Source organism: Spermophilus citellus (assembly GCF_964194105.1).
Source record: "Spermophilus citellus genome assembly, chromosome: 5".
Classification (NCBI taxonomy): Eukaryota; Metazoa; Chordata; class Mammalia; order Rodentia; family Sciuridae; genus Spermophilus; species Spermophilus citellus.
In genome coordinates this window covers 173,312,574-173,332,341 of record NC_138186.1, presented here as the reverse complement: position 1 = coordinate 173,332,341, position 19,768 = coordinate 173,312,574, and the positions used below count along the sequence as shown (strand labels likewise).

The 19,768-nt window shown below is 52.9% G+C and overlaps 1 protein-coding gene across 2 annotated transcripts; it reads left to right on the top strand.

Annotated features, from left to right (window-relative positions):
- Positions 1–1,330: 1,330 nt before the first annotated feature.
- On the top strand, positions 1,331–19,150 carry DACT2 (dishevelled binding antagonist of beta catenin 2). Of its 2 annotated transcripts, XR_014022057.1 has the most exons (5): positions 1,331–1,730; positions 6,994–7,126; positions 8,080–8,352; positions 9,006–11,331; positions 19,067–19,150. XR_014022057.1 is itself a non-coding variant. In XM_081294906.1 (4 exons), the coding sequence occupies exons 1-4, from the start codon at positions 1,500–1,502 to the stop codon at positions 10,700–10,702; spliced, it is 2,334 nt and encodes a 777-aa protein (XP_081151032.1). In that variant the 5' UTR covers positions 1,331–1,499; the 3' UTR covers positions 10,703–14,775. The 2 variants fall into 2 exon arrangements, 1 of the variants encoding a protein (XP_081151032.1); XM_081294906.1 differs by lacking the exon at positions 19,067–19,150 and having other exon boundaries at positions 9,006–14,775.
- The last annotated feature ends 618 nt before the right edge of the window (positions 19,151–19,768 follow it).

Sequence of the window (19,768 nt, the reverse complement as noted above, 5' to 3'; positions counted from 1 at the left end):
CGCACAAAAGATATTAAATTGGACATAATTAAAATTAAATAGGTTTTGCTGCAAAGGCCACATTAAGAAAGTGGAATGGCAACCTGAGGAATGGAAGAAAGACCTGCAAATCATGTATCTCATCAGTCTAAGATGTGCTTCTGGAAAATAAGATCACTCAGTTTCACAGCAGGCAAGGATCTGATCAGACATTTCTCCAGAGAAGACACAAATGAGCACCTGCAGAGATGCCCAGCATCCTTGGTCCTCAGGGGTAGCTGCTCAGCATCCTCAGCCCCTCAAACCACTTGAGACACCACTCTACGCCCACTGGGTAGATGCAACCAGAGACAACTGTTGGCAGCCCATAGTGAAATAAAATCCCTGGGCTGGGGTTGTGGCTCAGCGGCAGAGCGCTCACCTACCATGAGTGAGGCCCTGGGTTCAATCCTCAGCACCACATAAAAATAAATAAATAAAATAAAGGTATTGTGTCCTACCAAACTAAAAAATAAATATTGAAAAACAAAAGAAAAATAGAAATGACACCCTTTCACCTGTCGGTGAGGGCGTGAGCAGTGGGCCCCTCTGCCAAGCAGTCTGAGTTCTCCCAGAGGTTAAGCCTGACAGATAACCGTGGTCCATCTCTTCAGTAGATTCCCAAGTGAAATGAAACCGTGTTTCCCCACCAGAACCTGTATGGGAGTGTCCTGGCTGCATCCCTCCGGATAGCTGAAAGGTGGAAACAAGCTAAGTCACAGAAACAGAAAACAGAGAAGCAGAAGGTGCTGTGTCCATAGGCTGCATGCGGGCACCTGGAAAGCATCATGCTCTTGAAGGAAGCCAGCCATATAAGCTCTAACCATGATCCCATTCCCATGAAGTGTCCACAATTGCAGATGAGTCTGGGTGCGACAAAGGAAGTGGGGGGGGGGGGGGACAGGGCTTCAGGGTGGTGAAATGTTTTAAAAGTGATCTTGGGACAGTCCCATAACTCCACAAACGCGCTTAAGGCTACTGGGTTGCGCACGTTAACTAAGTGAATGGCACGGTGTGGGCTTTACAATCCATCGAGCTACCCTCTGAAAATAAAATCGAAAGGCAAGTCAGGGCTTCCGAAGTACAGGTATCCCCCGGGAACGTGCTAAGGCCTTATTTTCCAACTTTCCAACTGTTTATAAATGGGAACAGGCCTCTTAAAATGTGATACTCTTTTCAATCCAAAAAAAACCTTCCTCCGGTTTTGTCCCACTTTCGCCTTCTTCACCTTTCGCCGGCTCCTCCTTCTCCGACGCCTGGCCGCCCTCCGCGGCGAGGCGCGGGGATCGGGCGCAGGCCCCCAGCAGCTGGGGCCGCCAGGGAGGGCTGGGGGCGGCCGCTGTGACCTGGGGCGTTGCAGACACCGCCCCCCGCGGCCAGCGATAGGTCCCTCTCCACCTTGGCGACCTGCGGAGCGGGGCGGGGAGAGGAGACGCCGCGGCGCGCGCCGCGGTCCGCAGGCTCAGAGGCGCAGCGGCGGGATGTGGGCGCCGGGCGGCCCCCCGGGACCTGCGGGCTGGGACCGCCGCAGAGTGGGCGCGAGGCTGCGCGCGGCGCTGGCTGGGCTGCACGAGCTGCGGGGGCTGCGCGCTGCGCAGCAGGCGCGAGTGCAGGGTGCCCTGGCCATGCAGCCCGCGCCCGCTGGTCCCCGCGGCCCCAGCGGCCAGGAGCTGCGGCTGGAGGCGGCGCTGGCCGCTCTGCAAGAGCAGCTGGTAAGGGCCGGTCCGGAAGCGCTTTTACCTGCGCAGGCGGCGGCCGGGATGGGCAGAGGGCGAGGGGCTGTCTGATGGGCCGTGGGGCCGTCCTTGTGCTTAACTGGGATGCAGCTCTGTGCCAACGGAGTGGGACCTGCAGGCGGGGTGCGTAGGTGCGTAGGGGTAACCAGCCGCGGGTTGCGATCCTGGGAGCAGCGGGAGGAATCGCCCGCCCTCGCCCCGCTTGCTTGGGAAGCGCACCCGCTGCATGCGTCCCACGCAGACCCGATTGGGGTTGCCTTCACGCCCGGGTTGCAGTGCTGCTCTGGGAGGACTCCAGTGCCTTCATTTCCCCTGGCTGGAGTTGCCTGCGCATCCTGGCCTTATCCCAGGGTACCAGGTCCTTCCTGTGCTGTGCTGGGTTAGGGACAATAGTGCAGAGCGCTCTCTGAACCGTCCTGGATGTGTGCTCAGCTTGAATAGGGTCCAGCCTGGACGTGTGCTCAGGTTGAATGGGGTCCAGCCTGGACGTGTGCTCAGGTTGAAAGGGGTCCAGCCTGGACTGTGCTCAGGTTGAAAGGGGTCCAGCCTGGACTGTGCTCAGGTTGAAAGGGGTCCAGCCTGGACTGTGCTCAGGTTGAAAGGGGTCCAGCCTGGACTGTGCTCAGGTTGAAAGGGGTCCAGCCTGGACTGTGCTCAGGTTGAATGGGGTCCAGCCTGGACTGTGCTCAGGTTGAAAGGGGTCCCGCTGCCATAAGGAAACAGGTGGGGGAAGTCCTGTGTCTGACTATGTCTGAGGAGGGCATCTTTTCCGTAACAGGCGACCTGAGCCATAAAGAGGAGGTGGGAGCCAAACCCTTGAAGCTTTTTCTACCCTGTGTGTTGCCTGAACTCCCCAAGAGGTCAATTCCTTGTTATACCCTTGAAGATACTCCAGTTACTACTCTTTGGGTTATGACTGTTGTGTATAATTTCATTTAATTTATTGAAAACAAAAGAGCTTTTGCAGTATTGCAATATTTTTTTTAAACATCAATTAAAATGCTATACACGATGGCTGTTTGAGTTACCCCTATTTTTCCAAGTGGAGTTTCTTTTACATTGGAAATCCAATCTGTCCTGTTACAAGTTACCCTCTTCAACAGGCCTCCCCAGGAGGCCTCAGCAGCGTTCCAATCAGCTTAGCTCATTTGTGTCCTTAACGGGGCAAATGCTTCTGGATTAAAGAATCAGGAAGTCCAGTGACTGGAGACACCTCCCTGGACTCCTGTTGCCTTCCCTTGCTGCCAGACACAGGTGAAGCTTGCCAGAGGGGGCCTGTCCCCTAACCCTGCAGCCTCTCTCTGCACCAGCTGCCCCACAGGAGAGGAGGGAGCTGGCGGGCAGTGGCTCTTTCACACTGCTCCAGCACCTGCTGACCCCCGGAGCCCTGCGTGTGGGTTAGTGCCCAGCTGTGTCTTGGCTTCTGCGTGGCCTCAGCCAGGCACACACAGCCCTCGGGTGTGTTGCACGCACGCGTGAATGTTCTCAAGGAGGTGGGGGTGTGGCTGATGATTAACCTGGCCTCAGTAACACACCAATCAAGCTGTGGACTCGGGGCCTCTAATTACAAGTAGCCTTTTGGAAGAGATCAAACAGGTTTTGTTTAATTTTCTTTTTTTTTAATGTGGGGACCAGAAGGAACATGCAGACTCTGACTTGAAACTTTGTTCTTGGAACGGATTATGTGATCAAAAGAGAAGGGTAATTGACTTTGGGTGACATCAGCCAGTGCTTAACACTTGTACATTTTTCTTACAGGGAAAACAATTAGGAGTGATACTAGTTCTGTAATGAAGGAAACAATCCAAGGCTTTAGTCCAGCCGCTAAACACTCCAGTAACCAGCTGCCCGCCCCTCCCTGGCTTCACCTGGCCTAGGTCAACCTCCAGGTGTGAAGACAGGAAGAGCGTCTCTCTGGAGCAGCAGCCTTATCCTGCAGGAATTCTCAAGTGAGAACGTGCTCTAGCGTTCCTAGGGATTAAACTGTCTGAGAAGCAGCAACGTGTCAGATGAGTTCCACCTCACATTGAGTGGAGTGTCACAGGTCACAGAGATGCATAGAATGCTCTGCTGAATAAATCCATCAGTGACTTTTGTTTATGGAACAAAAGGAGAGATTTCAATATTTATTTCATCCTCTTCCAGGTTTCTATGCTAATGGCCCCTGTGCCCTCTGACCCCGGCAGGTGGCAGTAGCTTAGCCAGTCTGGGCAGAACCAGGGATGCTCTGCCTGTCCATGTCTTCAAGAGCGTTGGTCCTTCCCAGTCAGTGGCTGCCACTCTCGTTCCTGTAAGGTTGAGCCCCCACAGCAGCACCTAAGTAGAAAGATGTCCCCCACTGGTGACCCCGGGAGGGGTCTTCACCTCTCCCACCAGAGCTGTGCCCCTGGAGGGAAGCAAGGAAACGCATGGGGACACAGTGAGGTCTCACCCTGGAGAACGTCCCCCGGCTGGCTGTGCTGGTCACGACTTGCTCTAAACGTGGTAGTCGCAGCAAGTCCTTCCTGCTGGGCAGGCTCCAGGGTTCCAAGCTGCAGGAGTGGGCCACGCAGCTGTGAGTGCCAATGTGATGCTGGGTGCTTCCTGGATCCACTGTTTTGCTTTGTGAATGCTCAGAGAGCCGAGGAAGGGTTGAGAGCTTGCTCAAGATCAAGGAGGAGGGCAGGCGTCCACAGGACCTGCTGGGCTTCCCCCGGGTCACAGTACTGTTGTCCATGAGTCCCATCAGGGAACCCGGGCTCCTTGGCTATTGATTGATGGAGTCTTTTTAACTCAGTTGTGATGTTTACCCCTCTACAGGACAAGGGCCATAGCTGTGTCCTTCATGCATAAAATATTGCCATTGTACATTCTTAGCCTTCAAGGAAAGAAAGGAAGTGGTTTAGATACCATCGCTAGAGCCTGAGATTTAAGGCACTTTTAATTTCTGCTCCGTGAATACAATTTTGTGATGACTACAATGCAGAACTGTTGATGGGGAGGGCAAAGCAAGTGCAGCTTAGATAATTTCCTGTGGGCCATAAAGTAAGCATTTCAAAGAAAGGGCTTAGCCAGATCTCATTTTTAGAGAACCGCCTGGGATAGACAGCCTGACTTTTCCAGGTCTGGGAAATGGTTCTGCCCCTGGGCTATTATTAACATCCAGGCTCCAGGCTTGCAAGCAATGGATCTACAGGTGTGCCAGGTGATTCCCCCTGGGACCCTGGGTGGTCCACCCAGGTACCATGTCCTGCCTGACCAGCCCCCAACCAGGGGTCAGGCACTCTGACCCAAGAGCCCCCAGCATGTCTTGAGAAGCATGGCCCCAAGTGGGCCTGAAGTCTTACAGTGAGAGTGAGAGCTGGCGGGCTGTGGCCTGCTGCCACGGAGAGTGCTCTGGGCTGGGCTTGCAGGGCCAGGCCAGCCCTCATAGCATGTCACCTTGGAGCACAAAGGGCCGTGGCCTGAAAGAGGAAGGAAGCGCAGCCAAGGAACCCCAAGTCAGGGACGGTGGAAAGGGCTAGCAGGGTGGTGTGAGCCTGAGTGGTGGCCCCGCAGGGGGGCAGCGGGGCCTAAGGACGTGATGAGTCATCTGTGTGCCTTGACCAGAGTCGGATACCAGCCTGCAAAGGCTGGCCAGCAGTGTTGATCACAAAGCAGCTAGCCCCAACGCAGACACCGGGCAGACTGTGGCGAAGGGCTGCAGGTGGAAGGGAGGCCATCGGGGTCCGCAGGACTGCCTCCCTAGAAGGCAGGGGAAGCCGTGATTGAGGAGAAGTAGATGCTTTTAGAGATGAAATGAGACCTAAGAGAGGAGCCTATGTGGCCTTATGACAGGAAAGAAAAATCATTTGCAAGACAGATACACGCTGGGCCTTCAGTAAATCTTTCTTGTTTTTTCAAGAAGGTAACGGGGCTGAGCCTGTCTGTGCTGCAGGGCTTTTTTGGTAGTGCTGGGAAACATTTTGCTATTGTGACAATGGGCATGCTGGGACACCAGGACACTTGGACCAGTCTGGGTGGTTCTGGAAGCACAGAGTTCTGTTCAGCTCAAGGCTGGTTTTGCCACGCTCCTGTTTACAGATGATATTGTGGCTTGGAGACTCCATTCAGACCTGGGAGGTTGTTCCAGGACCTCTGATTTGTCTCCTGGAGGAAAAGCTAAGCTGACTTACATAGTCCCCCCCAAGCTGTGTGTCACCTCACCTGGGGTGATGCGGGGGTTGTCAGTCAGGACCGGGAAATCTCTGAAGAAGTAATCCTGTCCTGTGAGCAGGACATTGTGACTCCCTCCTTCCCCTTGTGAAGGTTTCTTGTAATGCTGAAATTACTGAAGTCGTACCCCAAAGAAATGCAATCCATGACTTTCTTAGGATAAACCCATTTATTAATTATGTGAAATGTTGCAGTCAGCCTGGAAAACATGCTGAAATTCTGTAATTGAGAGAAGTCAACATTTACTAACTTCTCAGTGCTAGATGATGTAGAACCATGGGTATAGACATTTATGGTATTCACCTGGGTACATAGATTGTGTTCATGGCAGGTTAGGTGGGCAGGTGGACACACACATGTGGTTAATGCTCTAAGAACCCACGTGGCTTCCAGGGGCCCGGCTGGAGGAGACAGCCTCTGTGGGCAGATCAGAGTTCCCCTTCTCCAGTGAAGACCCCACCATTTCTTTCATGCAAGTTGAATGATCTCTTTGTCTCTTGTGGTGCCTGAGGCCCTGGTTGAGAGTCTATGCCCTGAATTCTCTCAAACCTGTGGCAACCAGAGCCATCTCTCGGGAAAGGGAAGGGAGGCAGGATGCAGGATGTCTCTTCTCTTCCTGGGGACATTCTACCCTGAGAAGGTGGCAGGAGGGCACAGATTCACCATCCCCAGCTGCGTCTCGCCAGGGGCTGCTGTGAGGGTCACTGTAATTGGGGGTGAATTCTTACCTGGAGCAGAATCAAAGCAGCAGGGTGAATGTCTCCCGGTGGGTGCTCAGAGGTGGGGTCCTTGTGCTGCTCCACCCTCCCAGGGAGCTGCTTTCCTGCCTCCCCTTAGGAAGAAAAGCCTTACTGGAAATTGCGGAAAGTGGTTTATGTGTGCCTGGTTCAGTGTGTGCCAGTAGCACAGACGTGGCTCAGCTGAGTGAGGGGCAGCCACCGTGAGGAACCCCCGGCGCAGATGTTGCCTTGCAGTCGCCTTTCTGCCCACAGAGCCTCATTTCTGCCCCTGCTCAACTTTCTTTTTTTTTTTTTTTTCTTCTTAGTCCCAGCTACGACGGCAGGACACTGGGCTGCAGACCCACCTGGACCAGCTGGACCAGCAGATCAGTGAGCTGCAGCTGGGCGTGAACAGGTCTTCTGTCGAGGTCCCTGACAGTGACAGCAGGCCCAGCTCAGGTAGGAGGGCCAGGGCTGTGGGAGGGGCTGCCTGCAGGTCTTCCCCCCGGGGGCTGCAGAGGCTGGTGGGCATCAGAGTGACACCATGTGCCCACACCCCTCTTGGGGACCTTGTCTGAACTGGTGAGCAGTGCTGGCCCTGGGCCTGTGGCTTGGCTGATCTGGAAGTTAGGTGGCAGCTGGAGGCCTGAGAAAGCCCATGTTATCAGAGAGGACCGAGCAAGGCGCTGTGAGGGGAGGTACAGCTCCGTGTGCACCCGTATGTGGCAGCAGTTTGCCTTGGACGGGACCCGGAGCTTCTCCCTCCCTGGCTCAGCGGTCAGCTCTGCTTGGCTGGGCAGTCGCAGGGAGGACACCCACGCCTTCCAGTCCACAGACTTGTCAGCCTCAAGTCTGCACAGCATGTCCAAGGGGACAGGGACGTCCCCTTCCCACCACATCTCAGAGGCCACAGGGGTCAGCTACAGTCTTTGTGGCTCTGGTCACTTTCGCCTCCATCCCAGGCCGCACTGGGCAAGCAGGTCTGTCTTCAGATCACTGTTGGGAGGTTCCAGTGGCAGCGTGGGGCAGGACCGGTGCTGCTGGCCACCACGCTTTCCAGTCTGGCTGGGCTGTGTGGCGCCTCCCATGGCCCAGGGCAGAGGTGTCCTGAAATCACCCCTCGAAGGCGCTGGGGGGATGGGGAGATGCCTAAGGCCTGGCTCAGGCTGGACCTGCGGAAGAGACCTCCCCTTCCATGGGGCAGCTACCACAGCTGTCGGAACTGCTGGCCAGGGCAGGGAGGGGTGGGGGCCGGTGAGGCGGTTCTGCCCTTCCCACCGTGCTCACAGCTGCTGGAAGGTTCTGCAGGCTCCCCCCTGGCCCTGGAGGAGTGGGAGGGAGAGGAACCCGGGGTCCTCAGGCAGAATCCACTGCTCAGGGCACACTGACCTGCATGTGTCTGCTCTGTCCAGGCTTCTACGAGCTGAGTGATGCGGGCTCCTGCTCTCTGTCCACCTCCTGTGCCTCAGTGTGCAGTGACCGCCTGTCCCCCTCCCTGGGCAGTCTGCTGCCTGCAGTCTCCATGGTCAGGCCCAACATGGGGGACTGGCGACCTCGGTCTGCTGATGAGACCACTGTGCCAGCATGGAGACCCCAGCCCATCAAAGAGAGCGGCAGGCTCCTGGACAGTGGAGAGGACACTGGCCAGGCAAGAGGCATGTTCCGGCCCAGGCCAGTGTCTACAGGTGAGAGAGCCAGAAGGGGTGGGCGCAGCCAAGGACAGCCTGTTCAGACCTGCTAGGGATGGAGCAGAGACCCCCTGGGGTTGGCTGGGCACTGCCCTGCAGGGAGAGGAGCAATCCAATGTCTGCATCTGGGCATGATGGACATGCCGTCCTAGTGTCCTAATGGTGTGGGTTTCCTTAGGATTTAAAATGCATATCAGAAAGTCAAAAGGCAATCCTTCCAAACCCTCTGGTCTGCCTGAGGTTGGGGAGGTGGAGAGATGAGCCTGCTCCCCCTTAGCTTCCTCCCTGGTCCAAAAAAAGGCAAGATGCCATTTGGCCTCCTTCTATTTCGGTGTAAGACGGAGTTTGGTGCCAGCTGTGGCTGTCCTGGTGAAGGCGCCTGCAGATGCCCCGGGGGGGCCCAGCCGCCACCTGTGGAACGTGTGCTGCTGCAGAAGCCTCAGCCCCCGCAGCCTGCAGACCCAAAGCAAGGGCCTGAGCTCACTGTGGACAGGGACTGAGGGCCATGGAGGAAGAGTGGGCGCCCACGGCCAGACCGCCCTCACGCCTGACGTCCCCGGGTGGTGCGGAGGTCCTGTGGATGAGCCCCTGCAGGCCACATCAGTGAACTCCTGGTCACTGATGCCCTTGTTCACGGTGTTCTGTTCCAGGAGATCTCGAACGAGTCCTCCCAGTGGACGTGGGGCTCCAGAGAGTTGACCAGGAGGCCACACCCCCCTCTCACCTCTGCCAGGGGATGGATGTGCCATCCCCCAAGCTGGACCCCAAGTACCAGCGTGACCTGGTGTCCAGGGGGGGCCGGGAGGTGTACCTGTACCCCAGCCCCCTGCACGCAGTGGCCCTGCAGAGCCCCCTGTTTGCACTGACTCAGGAGACCCCGCCGCTAGATGGCCATTTGTCCCCCAGGAGCCCTCTTTTGGGCCCCAGGGATCTGAGCACCACCCCAGCAGGGCCAGTCCTTGAGGCAGGCCCAGCTGGAGCTTACATTGACAGGCTGCTGCGTCTGCGAAGCCAAGAGGCCGCGTCCAGGGGACCTGGTGGGGAGCAGGGACCCCCAGGACATGAAGCATCCCCATCCCCCAAGAAGCCAGATGCCCAGAGACTGGGCAGTGGAGGTCGGCCTGCGAAGCTGGTCTGTTCCCCAGGGAGAGGGGATCTGGGAGTGACAGCTCAGAGCAGGGCCAGCAGTGGAGACGGCCTTGGGCAGCAGGAACCCGCACCCCTCCTGCACACCCAGTCCCCCAGACACCCCCGGGAAAAGGGCCCTGAGCCCTGGAACCTCTGTGCCTTCGGGGAGACCTCTGTGGGCCCCTCTCCCTGCCCCCAGGCACAGCAGCCCCATGGAGACTGCAGCCCAGGCATCTCGTCCTCTTCTGGGAGCGTGGACTGTGGAAGTCCCCCTAGGGCCCCAGGCCATCTTGTCCACCCACCTTGCACCGCCAGCGAAGCCTCCCAGATGGGGCTGAAGACGGGCCACCCCAAGACCAAGCCTGTGAAGGTCAGGAGGAAGGCCAGTGACAAGATGCCGAGGCTTGGGAACCAGGCGCCACTGCTGCCAGAGAGACCTTGGGGTGTCCACGCTGCCCTCCAGCTGTCCCCAGAGTGTGGCCCCACACACAGGCCCCAGGAGGGAGGGCTCAGGAGGAGGCCTGTGCTGGCTGGGGTTGCTCCTGGACGGTCCTGTTCTGAGTCCACTCTGTACCCTGTGCCCTTCTTCGTCCCCCTGTTGGTGGCCCAGCGGGAGAACTACCGGGCACCGTCCCAAGCCCTGTCCTCCTTGGAGACAGCCCCACTTTGTGCAGCCGCCAGGAGGAAGCAGCGCAGGTGGCAGTCCACAGTGGAGATCTCAGCCGAGGCCCATCTGGCCAGTGCTCAGGAGCCCAGCCTGGGGCCCTCGAGGTCCCCGGCCAGGAGAGCAGGTGGCCTACAGGCCCAGGGCCGGCCCACGCTGGCCCGCCAGGACGCCTGCTCCAGGAGCCAGTCGGACTCCGCGGAGTGCTCAGCAGAGTGCGCCTCGCTGCTGCAGTCCACCATTGTGGAGAGCAGCGAGGAGGCAGCCAGCGACCACACTACCAACCGCTTTGGGGATGGGGAGTCCAGCAGCAGCGACTCGGAGGACTGCTTCCGGAGCCACAGTCGCCGCCTGGGAGTGGACGTCGCTGCTGCCAGGCGGGGGGAGCTGGCCTGGCCCCGGGCAGTCCCCCAGCAGCCCCCACGGGCCCCCATGGGTGCAAGGCCTCCCCTACCCCCGGTGCCCAAGCTGTGCCGCATCAAAGCCTCCAGGGCCCTGAAGAAAAAGATCCGCAGGTTCCAGCCGGCGGCCCTGAAGGTCATGACCATGGTGTAAGGCAGGATCCTGATGGCCCGTCCCTCTCCTTGGACAGGTGTGGGTTTGCAGGTTTGCTTCACTCCTAAGTGGCCACTGGAGGAGCCCTGGGAGGCCCTGGCCTTGGGATATGGCTGCATGCTCTGGGGGGAGATCTTTCTTCCTAGCAGACTCAGGAGCTAACTGTGAAGTCACAGAGGACACAAGTGGCCTCTGCCAGCAGCCCCTCTGACGTCTCCGTCCTGTAGTCTAGTGGTTGCTTTCCTCCCTTGACCCTCTTCAGCCTCAGCCATCCCTCCAGAGACCATTATTGTAGGAATGTGGCCAACTCTCTGCTGGTGCCACTGTGAACTTGAGCTCACGTTAAACTCTCCCTGTGAATAAACCCCAGTTTGCCATTGTCCTGGCACGGAGAAGCACGTGTCTCCTTGACCCACAGCCTGGTCCCTGTGCGGCAGGCCCCGGGTGCTCCGAGACGCCCTCCTTCCTGCGCTGGCCTGGAGGGCAGGAGAGACCTGGTGGGAGCAGGGTCCCCCTCGGCGTCCAGGCACTGTGGGAAAATGACTTCCTTCGGGTGTGGGTTTTTTCCAAAGAAAACTCCCCTCGGCCTCTCAAGGAGAAAGATGGCGACTTTTTAACTGAGCTGCTCGGTGAGTGTCCCAGCCTGCACAGCCCACACCAGGCTTTGACCTGGGCCATCACAGGTTGCTCCAGAGTGCACCCTGGCCCAGAGCTGGAAAAGGGGTTGGGGGCACCAAAGTCCTCACACTTCCGGACCCCCCTTCCTAATTTTGGGAAGAAGCTCTTAAGAAAACTACTGAAAATACTAGTAGATTTATCCCAGTTGTCAGTATTCCTGTGGACAAGTAGCCAGCTTTGGGTGCAGTCTGAAGGGCCTAACATTGTAAAAGTTGATTTGCATCTTAGAATTGAGAAGAGGACCTCCCGTCCTTCCTGCACGGCTTCCTGTGCGGGCCATTCCAAGACGCACGGTCCAACTCTCCTCCTGTGGGCCCCAGGCGATGGACCTTAGCCTGCGAGGCCACCGAGGCAGCTGGTCGTCCTGGCCTTGCCGCCGGGGCCCTGGGAAAGTCCACCCGGTGCTCGGGGGCATCCTGGGGAGGTGGGGGCTCTTCTGCTCACTGGACATCTGCTGTAGCATTTACCGGGGCTTTCACGAAGCTTCCAGTGAACCACCTGGAAAGTGCACCCCTCCTGCTCTTTGTGAGGCGTGTCCTGTCCTGCGTCACCTGTCACCTCCGGAAGGCAGGCTGTCACTGACCAGGCTCCCATGCAGGCACTGCAGAGGGGAGTGCAGAGGGTTTGGGAGGCTCAGCCTCTCTGCTCATCCCCCTGGAGAGCCGACCTGACTCCTGATCATTCAGGTGCCCCCTGCCCCAGCCTGCAGGCCTGTCCACAGCCCTGAAAACCAGCCAGAACACCACACCACCCCAAACCAGTGGGCAGAAAGGGTCCTCAGTGACCACAGTGCAGAGCAGCCAGGTGTGGCCTTCCCCTTGCCCTGCCACTGTGTGTCTGTCTGTCTTCCTCAGCAGCTTGCCCTCTCCCTGTCCACCCTGCTTCCTCTCACTCTCTACTGCCTGTCATTAAGGAAAAGTGTTCCAGGGACACTTACTAAAGTGGGTGAGGGAGACGCCAGGCAGGACCATCCTGACAGCATCAAGGACATGCAGTGGGATCCCCAGGAGGCAGGGGGTCGACTCCGAGCAGCATGGGCCAGAGGGACGCCATGGCCAAGCAGCAGGTGGGGGTCTCTGAACAGGAAATGACCAAGAGGGGCATCTGGGGTGGGGACTGTGTCTAAATCCCCCCCACAGGAGTGTCCTGAGGGCAGACCTGGTCCTCAGATTTCCCATAGGAGAGCCCAGTTGGACCTGCAAGGCAGGGGTTCTTACGAACCTGACTCAGCAAGCCCTGGCCGAGACCAGATTTCACAAAGACCCTCATTGGTGGGCTGGGGAAGCTCCAGTAGCCCACCACAGAGGGGTCTGAGGATCCCCGTCTCTCCCAGTCTCTCAGTGGGGCCAACAGACATTTTGATCTCCTGAGCTGGACCCTTGTTTCTGTTCTCAGTTACTCTCAAGGAGGTTTGCAGCAAGTGAACACGATTCTCGTGATTCCTAATGGTTCCCCTGGCTGCGGGCCTGATCCTCAGCAGTGAGCAGGACCGTGCAGCCGTGGGGCAGCCAGTGGCCGGTGTGTAGCCTCAGGCTGCTTTCAGAACTGGGCTGAACTAACTTCCTTTCATAAATGAGGTTGACAGTAGCTTTGGGTTTAGAATGAAGAGCAAATTGACAATGTTAGACGTGGAACCCTGGTCTTCTGGGCTCAACAGAGTGCCTTGAGCCAGGACATGGCCTCCTGGTGGGGTGAAGAGTCCCCCAGGCTCTTAAGACACGTGGGCAGACTGCAATGTGCAGGCTCTGGGGCAGGTATGATTCAAGGAAGTAATTTACATACTCACAACCAGGCACGGTGACCCAGGCCTGTGATCCCAGGGATTCAGGAGGCTGAGGCAGGAGGACTGCAAAGCTCAAGGCCAGCCTGGGCAACTTAGTGAGCAACATTCTCAAAATAAAATAAAAAGGGCTGGGATGTGGCTTACTGGTAGACGTCATGCATGGGTGGGGCCTTGGGCTTGATTCCCAGTACAGCCAAAAAACAAAACAAAACGGACAACACAGTTACAAGTCAGAGCACCAGTGATGGACGAGAAGCCCCTTGAGGCCATGGGTGGACGGTCCAGGGTGGACTCAGGGCGGAGTGCCCAGAACAAGCGTGAGCCGAATGTTGCACAGGACACAGTCCATGCATCCATCCGCCTGAGAGCAGCTTCCAGCCAGTGTGGTTATCTTCTAGACAGACATGGGTGGCCATTCGCAGTGAGGAGACCCAGCAGGCAGGCTGTGGCCTGTGACATGGGGACTCAGGGAGGCACCAATGGGTGCACCCAGAGGCAGAGGCACTCACTCATCCCTCCTGCTGAGAGCTGAGGATTCAACTTCTGGCCGTGAAAAATCCTTTGTAGCTTCTAGCATGATTGAAATAAAATATTTTAGCTAAATAAATAAATAGAAACAAAGTGAGCTCGAGAATCAAAGTAAGTAACCGCCACCTGCACCGCTACCCCCACTGCTGCTTCCTCTGACTCCGCTGCGGCCAGCCTGGGGTCGCTGGAGGTCTTCTGTCTGGTTGCTGCTGCCCAGAAGAAACCGTGGCCCCCAGGCAACTGAGGCCCACACTGCTGCTGACCCCCGGAGATGGCCTGGTGACGCTGCCCCCACAGCTGCCATCGCGGCTACCGCTGCTGCTGACCCACTGCCTGCTGCCAACAACCCCTGCCACTTCCCCTGCCACCGCGGCCTAGAGAACTGCTGTGGGGACACTCCGGGTTTGGCTGCAGGTGGCTGCACCCACTTGGGGACACCAGCCACGGCCTGGGGCCTGGGTGCCAGCAGGTTTACCACCACCAGAGCCTCTGCCTGGGGACTCCAGCTGGGACCTGCAGGTCCAGTGTGGGAGCCTGCGGGTTTGGGGAGCCTGGGGTCTTCCTGCTGAGGGAGCTGGTGGCCCTTGTCTTGCTGCTGCATCTCGGTTGCTCCTTGGCATGAGTGTGTCTGGTGGTCCCTCTGCAAGTAGGAGCAGCACTGAGGTCTTGGGACTGCAGGTGGCCGAGCCTGAGGTGACTGAAGCCCAGATCAGTGGGATAGAGGCTGGGTTTGGGAGGACTGATCTGGGTCTGGTGATCCCGAGAGACATCTGAGAGACAGCTGAGAAACTGTCGAACACTGAGAGACAGTGCGACTTTCCAGCAAGATTCATTTAATTTTATTTTTTGATTCACTAATCTCTCTGCCATATTTGGAACAGGATGTATTTTATGCATCAGTGTGTGGAGGACAAGGATATATGATTGGTGTTTTGCAGTTTTGTGGTATTCTTATGTCTTTAATTTTTTCTCTTTTTGTATTCTTCCTCTCTCTGTTTTCTTGGATTTTCTTTCCCCTTTTCTCCAACCAACAGCCAATTTCTGTCGGCTCCTCTTCCACTCTTCCTGTGAATAGTGTGTACTACACCACCTCTCTTCTCTCATCCACCATTTGAAATTGTAAATCATTTTAACAGATATTCTGTTTACACTATAGATAGTTATCGAACTCATCATTGTGGTTTAATGAGAGAAAGCAGTAGATGCCTTAGTGGGAGCTATTAAGTTTAAGGCTATATATTGTGTCCACTGGGTGCTGTTGATATTGGTCTCACCAGTAATGGTGAGGTGCTGGAAACATCAGGGACACTATAGGTCTTCAGGGTAGAACCTACCCTGCCTTAGATCCATACTTTAGATGGAAAACACACTAACAACATGAAAAAACAGGGGAATAAAGTGCCCCAAACAAACCAAGATGCATCAACAACAGAAGGCACCGATAATACAGTAGAAGAAATGTCCAAGAAGGAGTTCAGATTGTACATAGTTAAACTGATATGTGAAGTATAAGGAGTGAAATCAAAGAAAAAATACAGGAAGTGAAAGACCACTTCAATAAAGAGTTAGAGATCATGAAAAAAAAAGCAGAAATCATCAAGATGAAGGAATCAGTAATTGAAATTATAAATTCAACAGAAAGCATCACCAAAAGACTAGACCACTTGGAAGACAGAATCTCAGTCAGTGAAGACAAAATATATAACCTTGAAAATAAAGTTGAACACACAGAGAAATGGTAAGAAACCATGAACAGAACATCTAAGAATTATGAGATAATATGAAAAGACCAAATTTAAGAGTTATTGGAATAGATGAAGGAGCAGAGATACAAACCAAAGGAATGCACAATCTTTTCAATGATACAGTAGCAGAAATTTCCCAAACCTAAAGAATGGAATGGAAAATTAAATACAAGAGGCTTACAGGACCCCAAATATACAAAATTACAGCAGACCCACACCAAGACACATTATAATGAGAATGACTAACACAGAGAAAAAAGATAAAATCTTAAAGGCCGTGAGAGAAAAAATCAAATTACGTATGGGGGAAACCAATTTGGATCTCAACTGATTTCTCAGCCCAGACCCTCAAAGCTGGGAAGTCTTGGAATAATATATTTCAAGCTCTGAAAGAAAATGGGTGCCAACCAAGAATTTTATATCCAGAAAAATTAAGTTTCAGATTTGAAGATGAAATTAAAACCTTCCATGATAAGCAAAAATTAAAGAATTCACAGCTAAAAAGCTACACTACAGAGCATTCTCAACAAAATAGTCCATGAGAATGAAGTGGAAAAAAAAAGTGAAAACCGGCAAAGGGAGAATCTCCACTAAAGGGCCATTCAACAAGTGAGAAACTAAGACAAATCCAGAAATAAATAAAAAACCAGAAATTAATCAAAATGATAGGGAATAGAAATCATATCTCAATAATGACATTGAATGTTAATAGCCTAAACTTATCAATCAAAAAACATAGGCTGGCAGATTGGATTAAAAAGCAAGACCCAACAACATGCTGTCTTCCAGAGACTCAGCTCAAGGGCAGAGACATCCACAGCCGAAGGTGGAAGGCTGGGAAAAAGCTTATCACTCATCAGGATTGCGGAAACAAGCACGGGTGTCCATCCTCATCTCAGATAAAGTAGACTGCAAACCAAAGTTAATCAGAAGAGACAAAGAAGGACGTTTCATACTTCTTAGGGAAGTATATATAAGCAGGACATGACAGTTATAAATATTTATGCCCCAAACAATGGAGCATCTATGTACGTCGAACAAACCCTTCTCAATTTCAAGAGTCACAATCCAACAATACTGAGGGACTTTAACACACCTCTCTCACTACTGGATAGATCTTCCAAACAAAAACTAAATAAGGAAACAATAGAACTAAATAATACAATCAATAATTTAGACTTAACAGACATATAAAGAATATTCCATCCATCAATGAGCAAATATACTTTCTTATCAGCAGCACATGGATCCTTCTCTAAAATAGACCACATCTTATGCCACAAAGCAACTCTTAGTAAGTACAAAAAAACAGAAATAAGAAAAAAAACAGAGATAATACCCCACATTCTATCAGACCACAATGGAATATAATTAGAAATCAATGATAAAATAAAACATAAAAGCTCATGTAACAAATAGAAACTAAATAATGCACAATTAAATGATGAATGCATAGTAGAAGAAATCAAGGATGAAATAAAAAAATCTTAGAGGTAAATGAGAACACTAAAACAATATATCAAAACCTCTGAGACACTATGAAAGCAGTACTAAGAGGAAAGTTTATTGCATTGAGTACATTCATTAAAAGAATAAAAAGTCAACAAATAAATGACCTAACTACATCTCAAAGCCTAGAAAAAGAAGAACAGATCAACACCAAAAGCGGTAGAAGACAGGAAATTATTAAAATCCGAGATAAATCAATGAAATCGAGACAAAAGAAATAACTGATAAAATTGACAAAACAAAAAGTTGGTTCTTTGAAAAAAATAAATAAAACAGATAAACCCCCTGGCCATGCTAACAAAGAGAAAAAGAGAGAAAACTCAAATTACTAAAATACAAGATGAAGAAGGAAATATCACAAAGGACATGTCGGAAATACAGAAGATAATTATAAACTATTTTGAAAAATTTTACACTAATAAAATAGAAAATATCGAAGACATCATCAAATTTCTAGAGACGTATGACCTACCCAAACTGAGTGAGGAGGTCATACATGATTTAAACAGATCAATTTCAAGTAATGAAATAGAAGAAGCCATCAAAAGCCTACCAACACAGAAAAGCCCAGGACCAGACGGATTCTCAGCTGAGTTCTACAAGACTTCCAAAGAGGAATTAACACCAATACTCCTCAAAGTATTCCATGAAATAGAAAAAACCCTTTCAAACTCATTCTATGAGGTTAATATCACTCTGATTCAAAACCAGACAAAGACAAAGACACATCAAGGAAAGAAAACTTCAGACCCGTATCCCTGATGAACATAGATGCAAAAATTCTCAATAAAATTCTGGCAAATTGCATACAAAAAATGGGATGGATTCAAATTAAAAAGTTTCTTCTCAGCAAAGGAAACATTAATAATGTGAGGAGAGAGCCTACAGATTTGGAGAAAATCTTCACCACATGCACCTGTGATAAAGCATTAATCTCTAGCATATATAAAGAACTAAGAAAACTTAACACCAAAAAAAAAAAAATCAACAAGTGGGTAAGGAACTGAACAAATTGCAAAATGGAAAGCAGTATGGAGATTCCTCAGAAAATTGGGAATGGAAACACCATTTGACCCAGCTATCCCAAAGGATTTAAAATCAGCATACTACAGTGATGCAGCCACATCAATGTTTATAGCAGCTCTATTCACAATAGCTAGACTATGGAACCAACCTAGGTGTTCCTCAACAGATGTGTGGATAAAGAAAATGTGGTATATGTGCTCAATGGAATATTACTCAACTTTAAAGACGAGTGAAACTCTGGCATTTGCCAGTAAATGGTTGGAGTTGGAGAATATCCTGCTAAGTGAAATAAGCCAATCCCACAAAACCAAAGGCTGAATGTTTTCTCTAATATGCGGATGCTAATCCACAATAAGGCGGGGGGCACTAGAGAAGAATAGTGTTACCTTAGATTAGGCAGAGGGAAGTGATGGGAGAGAAGGAGAGGGGATGTGGGGATAGGAAAGATAGTAGGAGGAAACAGACATTATCACTGTGTGCATATATGTGACACGTGACCAATACGATTCTGCAACATGTGCACTCAGAAAAGTGAGAGATCACACCCCATCCATGTATGATAGATGTATCAAAGTGCCTAAGTGCATCCTACTGTCCAGTGTAACCAATTAAAACAAATAATTTTTTGAAAAAAGAAAGTAAATAATTACTGTGTTAGAGAAAACCCCTCACATACTTTAGCACTCTGTATGTGTCATTTATGAAAACAGACGTGTTATCTTCAGAAATTAGATCCAGGGACATCACTGGTCTTTGGAAGGGCTTCCTCTGTGTCCACTTTGTGCCCAGTGCAGAGAATCCTAGCCCTGCAGGATAGAGTCCGGTGTGACTGACAGTGCTGGGTTCTTAGCACTGAACTCCCAGAGCATGGGAAGCCCCTAGGGCCCCCGACATTCCACCCAGTCCCACCTTTCCATTAGCTACTTAACCAGCCAAGCTGGTGAAAAATGGTTAAAAATGGTGAAATTCTCATACGTTGCAGACTCCGTGGGCCTTCGATGCAAGGCGCCCCACTTGTGATCAGTTTGCAAGACATTCTTCTAGAGGTGAAGGTCTAGAGGTGTGCATCCTGACTTCCTCCCCAACATTTCACAGAGAGAACTGACTCCCAACGCTCAGACTGGACCTCCCCTGGGCCCTCCTGGGCATCGCAGAGACCCACCCCAGGCAGTGCACACGGCCCTATTTCAAGGCAGGTGGGAGCCGTGTGTCAAGGCGTGTCCACCCACACCCAATGGCCGCTTGTGCTGAGGAGGGCAGGAAGGGCAGGGAACGGGTCCGTTTGGCCTCCCCTCACTAGGAGACATCCCTCACTTCCGCTGCTGCCCTAGTGCCACTTGTCTTCCTCGTGACTGGAGCAAGGTGGGACTAACAAGAGGTCCTGCTCCGTTCTCTCTTCCACTCAATTGCATTTATTGAGCACCTGCTGTATGCTGTATACGGGTGAGAGCGCTTCTGGAAACAGTATCCTTGTGGAAACAGGGGACCTGCTCTGGGGAAGCTCCTTAGAGAAGGCCTGCAGTCAGCACTGACCCTCCAGGGGCTCAGAGCGGCAAGAGCAGTCCTAGGTGAGTCAGGGGCTGGGGCTGGGTTGAGGGGAGGTGGGAGGGAGGAGGGAGGAGGGAGAGGAAGAGAAAGGGAAGGTGCAAGAGCAGCCAGGATGAGGGCCAGAGCAGGGGCCTGGGCTGGGGTTGAGGCGGGACAGGAAGTGGGCATAGGCCGCCCTCAGGACCCAGGTGGACAGTAGCCCCTGGGGGCCTTGATGGGTGGATATACACGAAGACCCGCCAGACAGAA

What these genes read in the sequence shown, in the direction of transcription:
- DACT2 (XM_081294906.1), top strand. Translation starts at nt 1,500, where the DNA reads ATGTGGGCGCCGGGCGGCCCCCCGGGACCTGCGGGCTGGGACCGCCGC. An exon ending in CCGCTCTGCAAGAGCAGCTG is followed by an intron (nt 1,731 to 6,993) that starts GTAAGGGCCGGT and finishes TTTTCTTCTTAG; the next exon opens with TCCCAGCTACGACGGCAGGA. An exon ending in TGACAGCAGGCCCAGCTCAG is followed by an intron (nt 7,127 to 8,079) that starts GTAGGAGGGCCA and finishes TGCTCTGTCCAG; the next exon opens with GCTTCTACGAGCTGAGTGAT.